This window comes from Mauremys mutica, chromosome 14 (genome assembly GCF_020497125.1).
Source record: "Mauremys mutica isolate MM-2020 ecotype Southern chromosome 14, ASM2049712v1, whole genome shotgun sequence".
NCBI classification, from domain to species: Eukaryota; Metazoa; Chordata; order Testudines; family Geoemydidae; genus Mauremys; species Mauremys mutica.
This window is the reverse complement of record NC_059085.1, coordinates 11795358-11811483: the sequence shown is the minus strand read 5'-3', so window position 1 is coordinate 11811483 and position 16126 is coordinate 11795358. Positions and strand designations below refer to the sequence as shown.

The 16126-nt window shown below is 42.5% G+C and overlaps 1 protein-coding gene across 3 annotated transcripts in view; it reads left to right on the top strand.

Moving 5' to 3' along the window:
- Positions 1 to 16126, top strand: part of NUP93 (nucleoporin 93) — a 136564-nt gene that overhangs the window by 81917 nt on the left and 38521 nt on the right. For all 3 annotated transcript variants that reach the window (XM_044987693.1, XM_044987692.1, XM_044987694.1), the window contains 2 exons: positions 8075 to 8137; positions 11204 to 11332. In XM_044987693.1, the coding sequence (XP_044843628.1) occupies positions 8075 to 8137; positions 11204 to 11332 (192 nt within the window). The remainder of the gene's footprint in view (positions 1 to 8074; positions 8138 to 11203; positions 11333 to 16126) is intronic.

The window sequence follows — 16126 nt, the reverse complement described above, 5'->3', positions numbered from 1 at the left end:
TGTTATTCTCTGACCTTCAATTTAAAATGAATTAAATATGACCCACCATCCCATGGTGCTCTTAGATATGGTGGCGGTGGGGAACTGGTTGCCAACCTCTAAGAATGCAGCCAAAAGAGCAATAAATCTCCCTTGAGCAAACTATTTGAATTTATCAATGCAGCGTTCTGTGTAGCAATTATTGATCCTTACATTTTATCCCCTTAAACTTCAACATGTTGACTCCCTCTGATGCTGAGTAGCTGATTCCTGACCGTGGGGAAATATGAATATTTCCAGTGTGCTCTGCTGCCTTTTTTTTTCCAGTTCAATCAATAATGGAAATCTCTTCCCACTTCAGAAATTCCTGTAGGATTTCCTAGCATAAACATAATGACAGGGAACTAATGCTTATTTGCAGTTTGACAAGCTCAGCTGCCTTGCTCAAACTCTGCCAACTTTCCATTCAGCTAAGCCCTGAAGTGCCAACTTTATCCTTCACCTCTCATTGAGTGCTAGCTTTTATCTTGTCTAATTTAAGGGTAGAAGAGAGAGGTCTCCTTGCGGTTCTCCATTGAGAACATCTGTTCTGCCACTGAGCCAAGGACATGTTCCCTCCACAAAGACCAACTAATTTGCAAGGTGCGTGTTTGTTGAACAATTTATACTCAAGACATTGTTCTGTACAGTGGGGCTAGCCCTGTTCTACCTTCCTCCTTCACTTATCCATGCATTCTGACTTATGACTTCATCATCCGCTCCTTACTTGCACACAACTTCTAGTGCCCACTAACGCTACTTTCAGACTTAAGTGGGAGCTTGTTGTGAGTAAGGACTTCTGGATTGGGTCCTTGGCAGTGATATCTACTTTTGCACCATCATAATCCTCCCATCTAAAATTCCCTAAGAGGAAAATCAGTTGTTTTTTAAGCTTGCTGGGTCTTTCAGTCTCAGGCAGCAGATCCTAGGATAGCTGCCATGATACTTTGGAAGAAACGGTATATCTCATATGCATGCCAAAATCTGTACCTGCGTCCAAAATCTACGCACAAGCTGAATCTTCCTACTGTGGAATCTCAGAGTTATGAATACCAGAGTTACAAACTGACCGGTCTACCCCACACCTCATTTGGAACTGGAAGTGTGCAATCCGGCAGCAGCAGAGACAAAAAAAACTAAAAAGCAAATATTGTACAGTGTTAAATGTAAACTACTAAAAAAAAAAAAAAAAGGAAAGTTTTTTTTTTTAAAAAGATTTGACAAGGTAAGGAAACTGTTTCGGTGCTTGTTTCATGTAAATTAAGATGGTGAAAAGCAGTATTTTTCTTCTGCGTATTAAAATTTCAAAGCTGTATTAAGTCAATGTTCAGTTGTAAACTTTTGAAAGAAAAAACAAAATATTTTGTTTAGAGTTACAAAGATTTCAGAGTTACGACCTGCATTCCCGAGGTGTTTGTAACTCTTGAGTGTCTACTGGATTTGTTTTGCTCCTATATCAGCCACAATGCAAAAAACCCCTCAAAAGATCTGCAAAAGCTCCCAAAGGACGTGTGATCTCAGAAATGTGAGAGGAGCCTGAGCAAAGCCCGAGTACTACATATGCTACTCTGGAAAGTTCTCATCTTCTGCACAGGCACGGAATTACTTATAGGGGCATGGCCACACCATATCATGTTACTTCGAGCCCATCTGTCATAAAAACAGCAAAGGTGTAACCAATAATGATAGACAGTAGGGCCTCTTATTGTTTCAGTAACCTCCAGGCAGTTTTGCTGTATATTACATGATTCCAGACTGAGCTATCCTGGAAAATAAAGCATGTCAAGGCATACTGATGCTAGGAGTATATTCAAATAGTTATCCGACTCTTTCTTAACTAAAGTAAACCACTGCAAATAGAAATAATTATAAATAAAACAAGATGCTTCATCTGGAGCTTCCATTGCCAATGTATAGAGGCCACCACTGAACAGTGGCTTTGTTGCCCACTATATAACTTTCTCTCCCACTGTTTACCTGAAGAAATTTCAATGTACTCAAAATCCAGTTATTTTAAGAATCTATAACTGGCCAAAAGCTACTGGTTTAACCCAGTTGGGAGGGAAAAAAAGGTCACAAACTGTTTAGTTTATTTTCTCCTTTCTTCCCATGCCAGTGAAAAAGGAAACTTTGCCATCCCAAAAAAGGCCCCAGTTCACTGAGTTGGCAACATTTGCTTCCTCGGAGGGCTGGAGCAAGTGTTAAAAGTATGGCCTGTTTGGTGGAAGTAATTAAGATCGTTCCATCAGCTAGGTGAGAATCTACTAACCTTATTTATTGCAGTAAATGAAAGGGACTTTCAGTCCTTTATCCGAAGGAGACCACTGAGACACACACGCCCTTTCTCAGCAATAATTAATTTTTTACTGAAACTCTTTCTTTCTGGGATTCAAACGTGAGCAGGAAGGTGCTGACTCCAGTCATTTCAGCCTTCCTGTCAGACAATGAAGGCAATAAAACTAACAGACATCAAATGATTTCAAGCTTTGAGAGAGTAATCAAATGGCACAGATGGTCAAGCTTTATGCCTTCTTGGAGTTCTAGCTGTAAAAATAACCTCTTACGCTACCTCCTTAGAAGATAATGCCTTACAAACCAAGGTTCGGGGTTTTTTGTTTTTTGTAAATTCTAGAAAAACCTTATTTTACTGTCAGTTATTATGGTAGAAGAGCTTACTTTACCTAGGAAAGTGGTCAACATGCCTTAGAATAGATCATGTCGTCTCCACCCTGAAGTCTTATCCAGCTCTCATGTTTAATTTACAAGTTAACTTTTAGGACAGGATTAGAGATTCTTTTTGATCAGAGACTGTAACTACATTACTCTGTAAAGTGGACAAAAGTGAGGCTGGATTATTATAGGCAGGGCTAAGCACTGCATACTATTAAGGTAGTCCAGCACTTCCCATTATAACACCCTGCTTTCAGAAACTTATAAACATGCCGAACTTTAATAATTTGGGCTGAATTTTTCCATGCCATATGTCTGCCTTAGGCGCATTGTTTTTCTTTGAAAATGTCAGCCAAAACGGTTCAACCATTTCTGAGAACGAGAGTAGAGAAAATACATTGGTTTGCCCACATTAAAAAATTCTGGCAACTTTTTCTTTGAATAGATCTAGTGCCCTCATCTCAGGGACCTGAAATTTGGCAGGGTGGTGGCCTTGGTGTCATGGATGTGCCTTTTGCCATCTGCATGAAAATTTGCCCAGAGCTGGCCAAGTTATGAGCCTTAGAAAAATTGCAATTTGTACATGCTCGGTAGAGACTTGTTAGAGCTTCTCAGCTAAATTCCCTGAAGAATCCATCCATCCTGAACTGGGTATTCTGCCGCCTGGTGCTGCAGGGGACTGAGCAGTACTTTCCCTGCAAATGCAGCTCTGGGCTGCTGAGGGCTGGGCATTAGAACTGAGATCAGGGAGACTATATTTCTTGTGCTGTCATGATCCCCATGCTCACACCCCGGCAGTGAGGAGGAGGAGGAGGAAGCTACCTGATACAGATGCAGATGGGACAAAAGCTGGACCCGGGGAGGGGCTGGTATTGGAGGGTGAGGGAGACTGGGACTGGCTGGGGAAAAGGCTGAGATTGGAATGACAAACATAAGTATTGGAGACTGGGACTGGTAGGTGAGGGGAATGGGAAAATGGTATGAGGAGCTGGGGTGGGGAAGAGAGGACGGGGACAGGACAGACAGGGTCTGTACCCACTAGAGGGCACCCTTCTCCAGAGTCTGGAATGGCACCCAAGATTCCAGTGTCTTACTATTCCTCTGCTGTCCGCAAATACCTGTGAAACCTATTGGCAGAGTGTGTCATCCCCCTTAAATGCTGGCTCTCATAGAAGATAACCTACTGCTGGTATCAGTTATGCTATTAGCTCACGTGGAAGAGACCTCTGCAGTAGATCTAAAGGTTCCAACCCTGCTGATGACCCATGTGGGTGTCAAATTTGCAACATTATGGAATTTCTGTTCTCCATTTTGCTTGTTTTAAAATTCCACGAAACTGTTCACACACAAACTATGTTAAAAGAATATTATTAAGGTTGCAAAGTCAAGCACTCAAAAACAATCTTAATCATCCCCTTTGTGTGTATGCATTGTGATATAATCTTGAATTACATGATCACGTGGTATTTTTTCCAGAGGACCACTGTCTGATTCAGCCCACTGGATGGACGTGCCCTGGAGGATGAATCAAGGTTGTGTAGTGAAGGAGTCTGTTGTCCTTAGGGTCCCTGCTTCTTTTTGTTGCAGAAGTTGGAAGGTGTGTAGTGAATGAGGCAGAGGATTGCAGGAAGTCAAAGCATGGTCTCATAGTTAAGGCAGCTGAATGCTGCCCACGAAAACTGGATTCTATCCCTGCCTCTGCCACAACATTCTTGTGTGATGCTAGTCAAGTCACTTAAATGTAACTTTTCACAGGTTGTCACGAGTTGTGTGTTCCTCTTTTTCTATGGCGCTGACTTGGTACCCTGGGGTCTGATTTGCAGAAGGCTGGGCACTCTCAGCTGTGACTGACATCAGTTGGAGCTGTGCTTTGCACATATAAAGCGTTATGTAATGCTGTGTACTCTGAATTATCAGGTCCTAGGGGTCTCAAATTGGCACATAAAATTAGTGAAAACTTGATCTTAAAATCGGTGTGCCTCACTTCCCCAGCTGTAAAATTGGTATAATGCCACCCCTTCATCTCACAGGAGTGTTGTGAAAATAAATGAATTAGTATTTATGGAGTGCATCTTTCTCCCCCTGCCCCACTCGCATCCCAATCCTACCACCCTCCCTGGTTCCAGAGAGGATTTTCCTCAAAGCAGATATATGCAAATATTAATCTGTGCTTAAAACAAAAAACCTTATGCCACTAGGTGGCAATGTAATCAACATATAAGGAATAAATAGTAGTAGTAGTAGCTGGTCATCCTTTACATTTTTAATGTATGCCAGTTCTGGTTACAGACCCGTATGTAACAAGTGCCAGAACTTATTTTTTGTTAAAACAAAGCATGAATTAAGTAGCTGGGATTAATTCCAACAGCAGCTGCTGGAAGCTCCCCCTTCAGAAGCTGAATGATTAGCTTCCGTTTAACTTAAAAAGTGGTTGTCATGTTCCAGACCTGAAGTTTAACATGAGGTACATCTTCATTTTAAATCAATCTGTTTTCTTAGGATAGGCATTGTGAGGTTTATTCCAGGTTTTTAAATCAATAGAACCATATATTCCAAGGCCAGAAAGGATCATTATGGCCATCTAGTCTGCATAATGCAGGGCACAGAATTTCACTCAATAAACTCTTCATCAGGCCCACAACCTCTGGTTGAGCTAGAGCATATCTTTTAGAAGACTTTCAGTCTTGGTTTTAAAACTTCATGGCAGAGAATCCACTGTATCCTCAGGTAAACTGTTCCATTGGTTAATTACCCTCACTGTTAAAAAAAAAAAATTGCACCTTATTTCTTAGCCAGGTACATGAGCAATCATCACATCTCTCACCTCACCTCCCTTGGGGACAATATTCTGGGCTCTGCTCATATCACAGTAACTGCTTTCCCCCGTGAAATCAGTGATCTCCTCCCTTCTGCGCTGATGGCTCTTCTCAGGGGAGTCGCAGACTCTAGTACAGGCCCTGGACATCTGAGTTCGCGGAGCTCACAGTGAAAGGAGGAGAGTTGAGCTTTACTCAGTGATGTGAGGGGAGCGTAATTCTTCATTACATCATGTTACAGCGCTGTCTGCCATTCCTCGAAGGGAGTTCATTCATCACAGGAGAAATAGACAGCAACCTCATCAAGAGTCACAGGGACCTGGGATCTCTAGGGTTACACTCAGCTCCTTCAGCTTCCATCCCAGCTCTGAGTCTTGGAGGAAGGGTTTTCTCTGTGAAAAATGAACAGCAGTAACATATGGCACAGGAGGCACGTGACATTCTTTGTAATATCAGCGTCCTCCTGGCAGGAGAGGAAACTTGTCCTCTGCGTGGTATGCTGGACGAAGAGCTTGATATCCTAAAGGCCCTGCTTGTTAAAGACGAGCATTATTGCTCAGAAGGTGCTTAAATTGAAGAGAGAAGCGCTCAAGGAATGACTACCTGAAGATACCAGCAAACCACCTTGATTAGAGATATTGGAAGGGGGGTGGGGTGTTAGCAGAGGAGCCAATCAAAGATTCAGTCCTGCCCCAGCCTGTAGGTGACTAGGGCAGTCACTGACAGCTGTAGTGATAGTCCCCAACCCTACAGTTCAAAGGCAGCACACAAGGATCATGTGTCTTGATTTATCTTTAGAATTTGAAATTCATCCTTCCTGGGTGCTCAATTTTATTTAAAAAAAATCATTCAATAAAGGCAAAACATACGTCACCTGCATGGGCTGTCTGTGTAATGTTGTCGTCAAGTGGCTGGGGCACAGAGAATAGGGACCCTGTTATTGTTATCAGCTAAAGAGTTCTCTAGTTGCTAAACTGGTTCAGGCCTGGATTTTGGGGGGAACTGAAAAACAAGGCTTCACGTTCTGGTTACCTCTGTACGTATGACTTGTATAGCAATTGTCTGACTGTAATACCTACACTTGTTACGGTGTGCACACATGCACAATGCTCTGGATCTGTAGCACCAGTGTGTGACTAATCACCCAGAGTCAGTGCCATGTTTGTATTAAAAAAATGCGCGCACACCCCAAATTAAAAACATAGCACTCGAGATTGTATAAAAATGGCCTGCACTCTGTCACATTGCACACAGCTTTGCTTGTGTAGGACCTATGGCAGATACCCGCTAAGGGCTCAAACTTGTGTGAAACTGAGTGCTGTCCTATCTCATGGACTTCCATGAGAGTTGAGGAAGTTCAGCACTCCTCAGGAGCCCATCAGCACTAATTTGGGAATAAGGAGTGGTACTGATTGTAAGATCTGCGGGACAGGGACCATCTGTTTGTGGTGTGTGTGTGCAGTGCATAACACAACTGGACTCTGATTCCTGATTGGGACCACTAGGTGCTGCCACTACCACATATTCTTATGATTAGTGCATATAACATCAAAGGTACAACATGCTGAACTCCAACTCTTAATCTGAGAGCTTTATTCAATTAACGCACAGAGTTTTAAGTTATTCCTATTTTATCAGTCATTGTAATAGATATTTTTAGGGGAAATGAAAGTTGGTGGGTAGTTTTTTTTTATTTTTTTTTATTTTTAAGGCTTACTAACGAGTTGACTCCAAGTCCAGGGATAGCAGACCTGGATGTTTTGGTAATTGGAGATGCGTCGCAGCAAAATTACAAAATAAAGATATGTGAATTCTGCTCTAATAATTCTAATAATTCTGCATCTTGGTTGGTCTTAGTGCTTGCTTCTGAAGGTAATGAGTGAGATCCACCCCAAATCTTTGAAATACTCTTCATCAGCAAGAACATGTTGTCACACAAAAATAACATGCAGGTGCAGGCAAGGTATTAACTGCAATGGCTTGCATGTTTTGCTAATTTAGACTAGCCATGTGAGAGTAAAAAATCATCTGAATAGCTTTTTTAAAAATCCCCTTTTTATGATGTGCTGGGGGAGGTGGGAAGGAGGGAAGAGACTGTTTGCAAACTTTTCTAGAGTGTTTTTCAACTGTTTAGTCATTTTACCCATTTGCAACTAATTTCCTTAAGCTCGTATTCATGCTTTCCAGTTGGCCTCTAAAACTCTGCCCTTGCCTGAAGCTGTGAAGTCCAAACCTTCTTTACTTACTAGGGTCCAACAATCTTATCTCAGCTAGAGCTTTAACCCTGGTTCCTTCAAATGGAGAGCGAGAGGAAGCAGTTGCTGGGACACAAAAGAGAATAGAAGCTGGAATGCATATTAAAACAGGGGATTAATGTATTTTCATTTTCACATTGAGCTTTATGGGCATCTTACTGTACCTTGAGTGAAATAAAATGACCTTTAAAGTCCTCAGGGGTGGATTGGGGAGAAAGCTTCTAGCACTTCTTAAAGTTGAAAGAGCTGAGTAGTGCAGTTTGCATCTGATGTAAGGCTGATTTTCAACTGAAACTGTATTTCTCCTTTCCATAGGGATTCCTGAAGAATGAAAAAGATAATGCTTTGCTGTCAGCCATTGAAGAGTCCAGGAAAAGAGTAAGTTGGAAAGGAGTATTTAAAAAAAAAAATCCTGAAGGACATTTCTACAAATTAAATGCTGTATTTGAGAAACTGACAAAATTTAAGAGCTTTTGATTCTTTCACAGTGTATGGAACAATTACAAATGGCTAGTACTACTTATTCCTTGCTCTATGAATAGAGTAGAATTTGTTTTCGTGTACATAGCCTTTGAAACTGTAGTTTCAGAAAGTCCTTGCAATATAATGAGTTTGATTCTGAGAATGTGGTAATTCTGTTAATGAATGGGGTAGCCAGTATGGGTTTGATAATAGATCTGAGACACACACAACACAGAGTATTGGACATTAGAACCTCTTTATTAAACTGGCAACATCCTCTTTGTGACACCGAGAAACACTCTGATCCTTACTTCTTAAGAAATGTCTTGGGGAGGGAGCAGACCCCCAAAATGATAACTTTCCATAAAAGGACAATATGCAGTGAATTCACTGTAAGCATGTCTCAGTTTACATGTGCATATGATGAGTTGTGATGTTCTATACATACAGTGAGTACTTGTGTTCAGAGTCCAGCAAGAAATCGTGCTATGAGATTTAACTATTGTGTATATATAACATTCAAAGCATCCTTATTAAATGGTTTGCTTTTAGTGGGTAAATGTTCAGAGCTAAATTCTTTTTATATAAAAATGATATACGCTGAAGCTGTATGCAAAAATATTGCAGCACTGTGTTTCCATATACACACAAACACTTGTTTTAAAACCTAATTGGTATTTCTGTTTAATCATAAAGGTAATGACACCACAGTGGACAATATGGAGCCTAGCCGGATCCAGTCCTGACTATATAAGAGTATTTAATATTATACAATAAGGAAGAAACACAAATCTCATGATCTGCTTATATGCAGGAACCACAATTAAATGTTTGCTGTCAAATGCCATGGCCTTTTATGAAGTCATATATACTGATGTGTGTTTTTTCCAATTGACGACAGTATCCTAACACTGGGCCATAATGAGATGAAAAAAATTAGTGCAGCCAACCAAAACATTTAGTCACGCACCACAGTGCAAAATTGTGGGTGTATGTGACAGAGAGAGTTGGATGCAGGAAAGGAAGTGAGATCAGGGGTAGTCAATAGGCGGACGGCGGCCAAATTTGGACTGTCAGATGCTTTTGAACGGACCCTGAAATCTTTTTATTTACTTATTATCATTATTGTTATTATTTTTATATTATTTTCTCTGGACCTTGACTATACCTTGACCAAGAAAATAATAGATTACGCCTAATCTAAAATAATCTCCTCTCTATCTGGAGCTAATGGAGATGTTAGGATATTTCCTGTCTCATTTGTTCGGGGCTACTTGCCACCATCACACCAATAATGAATGGGACTGCAATATAGCAGCATCTCTTCTCTAGTGCTATTGCTGAACGAATAGTGAGCAAACTCCTTTCCTTCCATGAGTTTAAAAGTCATATCTGAAGGGCTCAGTCTCTCAGCAGTTTTGTCATTTTAGAGGTAAACTGTCTTTGTTTTGAAGATAGGGTGGTCCCGTGTACTTCCCTGAATTTTGGAAAGGCTGAGAGAATGGGGCAACATAGGGACTGACCCTGAAAGGTGCTGAGCATGAACTCCATGTGAGTTGTAAGCGTTTAGCACATTCAGACCGTAAATCATCACTTTCCACCGCTCACCAGGGCCTATTTGTGTTTCTTATAACATTCCATGGCTTCTCCAACACCTGCCCACAGTCCAGTGCCCCATGTTGCATACTGTTGTCCTGTCCAAGGTTAAGGTGGGCTGCCTTCAGCGTCTGTGAGCTGCACTCCTGAATGGGATGCTGCCACGGCACTCCCAGCCTGGCAAGCAGGTGACAGAAAGTGGGAAGTGTTTTTGCTTTGAAACCTAGCTCATTGAAATCCAATGCCACTTCTGTCCTGGAATCCAACCTCCTACCCCACAAGAAGAGTCAATTAAGTCCTAAAGTATCTCTTCCTACAGCTTCTAGGTCTTCAGCAGGCCAAGTGGTTGTTCTGTTATCATCTGCAGTGATTCCCCCCCCAAGCAGATGGATTACAGTCCCTGCACTCTGTGTGGTGTTTATAAGACGGAGGCCCTAGTCAGGATCAGGGCCCCATTGTTCTAGGCACTGTACAAACACATACTATGCCACTTAGATATCCCGAATTTTGATCTCTCTTCCCTAGTTTTTTCTTTTTAAATTCTTTAGGGGTGAAGTAATAATACAGTGAAACCTTTATTTTAACTGTGCTGCCCAAGAGCCCACCAAAACTAGTTGCCTAATAGAGAGGCTGGTCTTTTCAATGTAGATGGAACAAATTTGACCTGGAAACCTTCCATGCAGAAAGTGAATACACAAGGCAATTTCAAATGCTCCTCTAAACCTAAAAGTGAAGCAGATGTTGAAGACTATGATTCCCTTACTTCTATTTAATTGGACAATCTGATACAAAATTAAACCTGTAGTTAAGACTATAAGAAATATTTTCCTCTCTTGGTACAGCAGGTCTGTGGACAAATACTGCATCATCTGTATTTCTCCTCCAGACTTTTTGGCAACAGAAGCTGCAGTTGACACCAGCTGCTGAAAGTTGGGAGTTCAACCAATTCCCTGTGGTGTGTCTGGTAGAGATGGAATGAACCTCAGATCGCTCTGTGTGTTGCATCAGTAATGTATATCTTTGAATGCAAACCTATTAATGTTATTTGTATTACAGTAGTGCCTAGAGGCTCCGACCAGGAGCAGGGCTCGATTGTGCAAGGCACTCATTTTACAGAGCTAGACGTGTTAAAATGCCTTCGTTTTGCTAGCCCTTTGCTTGTGTTTGAATCAAAAACCTGAACGATATAATACCTTCTAAATTATTTACTGCCGGACATTGGCTCTCTCAGTATTTGTTAAACTAGTTAATGTTTTTCTTTTCTTTTGATTCCTGTCTGTGCTTTACTTACAGCAGAACTAGTTAGTGGTTATAATTGATATTGTCCTTTAAAGATTATTTGGTGTTTCTGTGTGTTCCTTAGCTTTAATTTTCCTCTGCTAATAGACCTTTGGTATGGCTGAAGAGTACCACCGAGAATCAATGCTGGTCGAATGGGAACAGGTGAAACAAAGGATCCTTCATACGCTACTTGCTTCAGGAGAAGATGCTCTTGACTTTACCCAGGAAAATGAGGTATTTCTGAAATTTGATAAACATTGTGTGTGGTTCTATACAGTACACTCACAGCTAACATTCCGGTGTTGCTGAATTCAATGGGGATTATTGTACAGATATGATTGTATGAAAAAAGAGAGGCAGTGGTATTTAGTTAAAACCTCTAATGAATTCTAAAGTGACCAGGACTTTTTAAAATGATTTTTATTTACTGAGTGATTTATACAATAGAACACTTATTGTTATTCCCATTTATTATGCAACAGCTTACACAGGTTGGAACTTGTTAGACACATTGATCCCATCAACACCACTGGGGAGAACTTTGCCTGCAGTAATACCAAGACAGCTCTGGTGACGTCATTGTAGCTGTCTGGGTATAACTGCGGGTAGTGTCTAATCCTTACTCCTTACCCTGTATCTCTCCAATATCATCTCGTACCAGCCTAGACAGATGGTATTCCTTCTACCTGCGGGGCGGGAGGGGACCAGCTACATTCACTTGTTTGATTTGGCATGGGCTGACTTGGAGAAATCAAATGAACGGGGAAGTGTGGGAGTGTGATTTGGGTCAGGAGGGTTTTATCCTCCAAATGTCTCTGTGCTGAACTGCAAGCTGCCTCTAATTCACATGCTTCAAACAGCAAATGTCACAGCTTGGGCTCCTATTGAAGGTGCCATTTTCTACGGAGGTTGGTGTTTTATGCTTCTGAGACCTCATCTGTATGTTTGTTCAATGCAAATTAATTAAAACGAATAAAAGAGTAACAAAATCATTTAAGGAAACCTGGATACATACTTATGTGCAAATAAAAAAAAATTACCCAGTATATTCTTTTTTTAAAAAACTTGACATTGTGAGTAGAACAGCACACAGCTGAGCGTAAAGCTATGGTAACGCTACTTCTTTTGTGCTGGGAGCACCAGGCCAACCTATGGCCCTGGAGTGTGCAGTTACATCCCAGCCCACCAGCCCCTGTTCCATGCAAAACTATAACCTTGAAGAGGAGAAGCAGCGTATTACTGTGCTTAAAAGCCTGAAAACAGTCCCGGTTTTTTTTAGCCTTGCTTTTTTTCCCCTCCTCTCTTCTGTAAAGCTGCTGCTCATTGGAGCAGTTGATGGCACTGCAAACTGTGGGGTATTATTTTTTTAAAAAATACTGGTGTTAATGGGCTATGGTCTGTATGGGGATTTGGAAATAATTAAAAGTTGTTAATGAAATGTTCCTCTTTGATTGCTGATCTCTTAAATATAGGTTAATCCAGTTAATACATTTCTTTTTATGGAAACACCCTCCCCCTGGAAGGTATTTTACTGGTGCTTTACTGTGGCTTCCCAGCAGGCTATCCAGCTTTGCTGTATTAGGAATGGCAAATAATGCAAGCTAAACTAATTTAAAACTAGGCAAGACCATCCCATTGTCTACAGACTCCCATGTTGCAAGACTCCGAAGCTATTCTGGTATCTTCCAGCATCTTAATTTTGTTTGTGTGTGTATGAGAGAGATATTTAAAGTTTTCTTTTGCTTTTCTTTGAAGCATCAGCTATTGGCTGCTGGCAAAAGCTGGATACTGTAATTAGTAGCCCAACGGACTGCTCTGATTATGGCAAATCTTGTCTTCCAACGTCTTTGATATCAAAATGGACACCAACCTCATCCAAGGCACTTAAGACACAGAGTGACATATAGGTGGAAAGAGATTTCCCCCAGTGATTTTTGTGAATGAGTTTTATAGAATGATAGTGCAGATCCATCTCTATACTCCACTCTCCCCTTCAAAGCGCTTGTGGTATCAATGTGTCATTTCAAGAGCATTTAAAATCCTTGATATATTCCAGTCCTTGCCTTGAGAAGTCAAAGGTCTGAGAGGTTTGAAGTGCATCTACTGTGTTAAAAGCCGGTTATCTAACCTCCCCACAGCAGGTTGTTCTTCTAAAGCCTTGTTCCAGTCAAATACGTTTTGTGTGTGTGTGACACAAACAGACCCAGCGTGTAGAATATAGCAGAGACTTAATTGATATCCTTTGGAGATGCAGAATCAGTTGAAAAGGCACAGCTCCAAACACAGCAGGAGGCAAGCCAGCCAGTGAGCCAGTTCTCAGGCTTTGGGCAAGCCAATTTGGGCAGACTGAAATACCAATACATTACTCATGGAAATAGACCAATTAACAGGCAAAGCTTACAATTCAAAGAAGCCAGCACAGGACTTGCTTCTGAATCCTCCCTCCCCCCTGCCAACTATTTCTCCCAAAAAACATGTTGCATGGGAAATGGGAGGAGATCTTGGGTTTTGTGTTACCCATCTAAACCTGGTTGCGTGTTCCAGAACTGCTCATGTAATCAGGCCAGTTCACATTAGCTCGTAGGCTTTTCTTTTGGCCTGTCATTCTGAGCTGCTGCTTTTTGGTCTATCCCGGATCCTCCCCTCCTGTTGTAAAACTTTGCTGTCAAGCTGCCCGTTCCTGCAGTGATGAAGAGGCACCACTGCTCTAAATCTTCCTTCTGCCCTGTATAGCATGCCTTCACATTCCCTGAGTTCTAGGACTTCGTGATGCTTTCAGGCAGCACTGCACAAAAATGGGAGTATTTTGATGGGTGTTCTCCCATCCAGGTCTCCTGCACAGTAATATACTGTGTCTACTGGCCAACCATTTGGAGCTCTGACAAAATGTCTGCCCAGGTTTCTGCTTACAAATGTTCATATGCATATGAGGTTGATGAATAATGCATCTTTATAAGCATACGGTTTGGTGCACAGGTGAAAGTAAATCCTCGGCTGAGTACAAATGAAGGAAGAATCCTTTGAAAAGGCAGCATTGTTGAGCAAAATTAATTTTAAAAGAGAAGCGTGATGAGAGTGCCGTCTAATGGCAATTTTTGGAAATGGATACTTTTGAAAATTAAATATTGCAGTCTCAGAAAAATCTTTTTAAAGACCTAAATTCTTGGCAGGAAGAAACAAATGAGTCATGAAAGCAGAACAAACCATTTAAATCGTAGGACACTACATAAACATAAGGGTGTGGATGTGCATATATATATATTTCTCCAATTCATTCAACACACTTTCTCCCTGTCTTTCTTTTCCTACTATTGTTGCATTTAAGATAACAATGTGTTGCCTTATCAACTGCTAGTCTTTCTTTCTTCTTCTATAATCTCCACCCTTTTAAATATTTGATCACCTCTGCCCTCCTGCCTGAAGAATCCTAAATGACCCCCTTTCCCCATTTCACAGTAGAAATAGCTCTTTGAGGTTGCTGGTTATAAAATGACAGCTTGCACTGTGCTCTGTTGTTCTATTTTGGGGCAGGGAGTGGCAAATGCCCTTTTTTCCATGTTAACTCGTTGACTTTAGCGTCCGCTTCTTAAAATGAGCCTAAAAGTGCTGTCTTCAATTTCCAATTCAGTTACAAGAGGTAATGCTGCTGTTCTTCTTTGAGTGCTTGCTCATGTCGATTCCAAGTAGGTGTGTACGCACCGCGGGCATGGTCGTCGGAAGGTTTTTCCCCTAGCGGTACCCGTCAGGTCGGCTGTGGAGCCCCCTGGAGTCACACTTTCATTGTGGTGTATATAGGTCCCTGCCGACCCGCCGCTTCCTCAGTTCCTTCTTACCACCTGTGACGGTCGTTGGAGCAGTTCTTCTCTTGCTACGGCAAGCCATCCCCTAGTGGACTTTTCTTGTTGTACTTGTAAATAGTTGAAAACTTAGTATTAGTTAATTCCAGTAGTCCATTGTTAGTTTAGATAAGTTTTAGTTGGGGGTTTTCCGCCCCACCACATTTCCACTCCCAGGGTCTGGGGCATGCCTCGGTCTTAGGAGTTCAAACTGTGTGGGTCCTGTCCGAAGCCTTTACCAAAGGGAGACCCGCACAACTCCTGCTTAAAGTGTTTGGGGGAAGCCTGTTAGACTGAGCAGTGCAAAATCTGCAGAGGCCTCCACCCAAGGACTAAGAAGGAGAGGGAGTTTAGACTGAAATTGCTCCTCATGGAGTCTGCCCTTTGTCCCCAGGCGGCGTCCGACCCCAAGCCCAGCACTTCGGTATAGCGTGCGCTGGCCTCGGTAAGAGAGGCTGCGGCACCGAGAAAGGACTTGGGGTCCAGGGACCCTCGGCACTGCCATTCCCTGGCGCCAAAGATCACCTCCAGTGCGAGTGCCCGGCACCGCTCCCATTTGCCAATCCTGCACAAAAGAAAGAAGACCGACAGAAAGGCAGCCATTGCTTATGATGCCATGGCCACCGCAGTGGCAGGCACCGGCTCAATGGCCCTTCTGGACCCCATGGGCCTACCGCCAACCCCCAGGGCCAGGGTCCAGATCCTTGCCGGTGGTTTCAGAGACATGGGTCTCTCCATAATCGTCATCTTTAGCCCGGGAACCTCTGTGAGGCCAAGAGATGGGCATGCAGGCTGCCACTGAGACCCGGGACGGTACCGAGACGATCATGGGCCCAGAAACCAGCACTGCTCCCTGCACCACGCAGGTCATTTCAGTGCAGGGGGATCCCCGCGAGCCAGAAGTCAGAAAGACCTGATGCCTCCTTGGGCATCTCCCTTATCCTCCCCTGATGAAGCAGTGGCAGGCATATCCACCAGCTGCTGGCCATGGACAACAGAGCCCACAAAGAGTGGCTCAGAATTTGGGCATGCAGGCAGAGGAGGTGTTGGAGGAGACTGACCCCATGGTTGACATTCTCATGCCTGAAGGTCTCTCGAGGATGGTTTTGCCCCTCATTAAGACATAACACTGCTAAAGCGTTGTGGCACATGCCCGCCTCTCTTCCCCCCCCATGGCCAAAGGGGTGGAGAG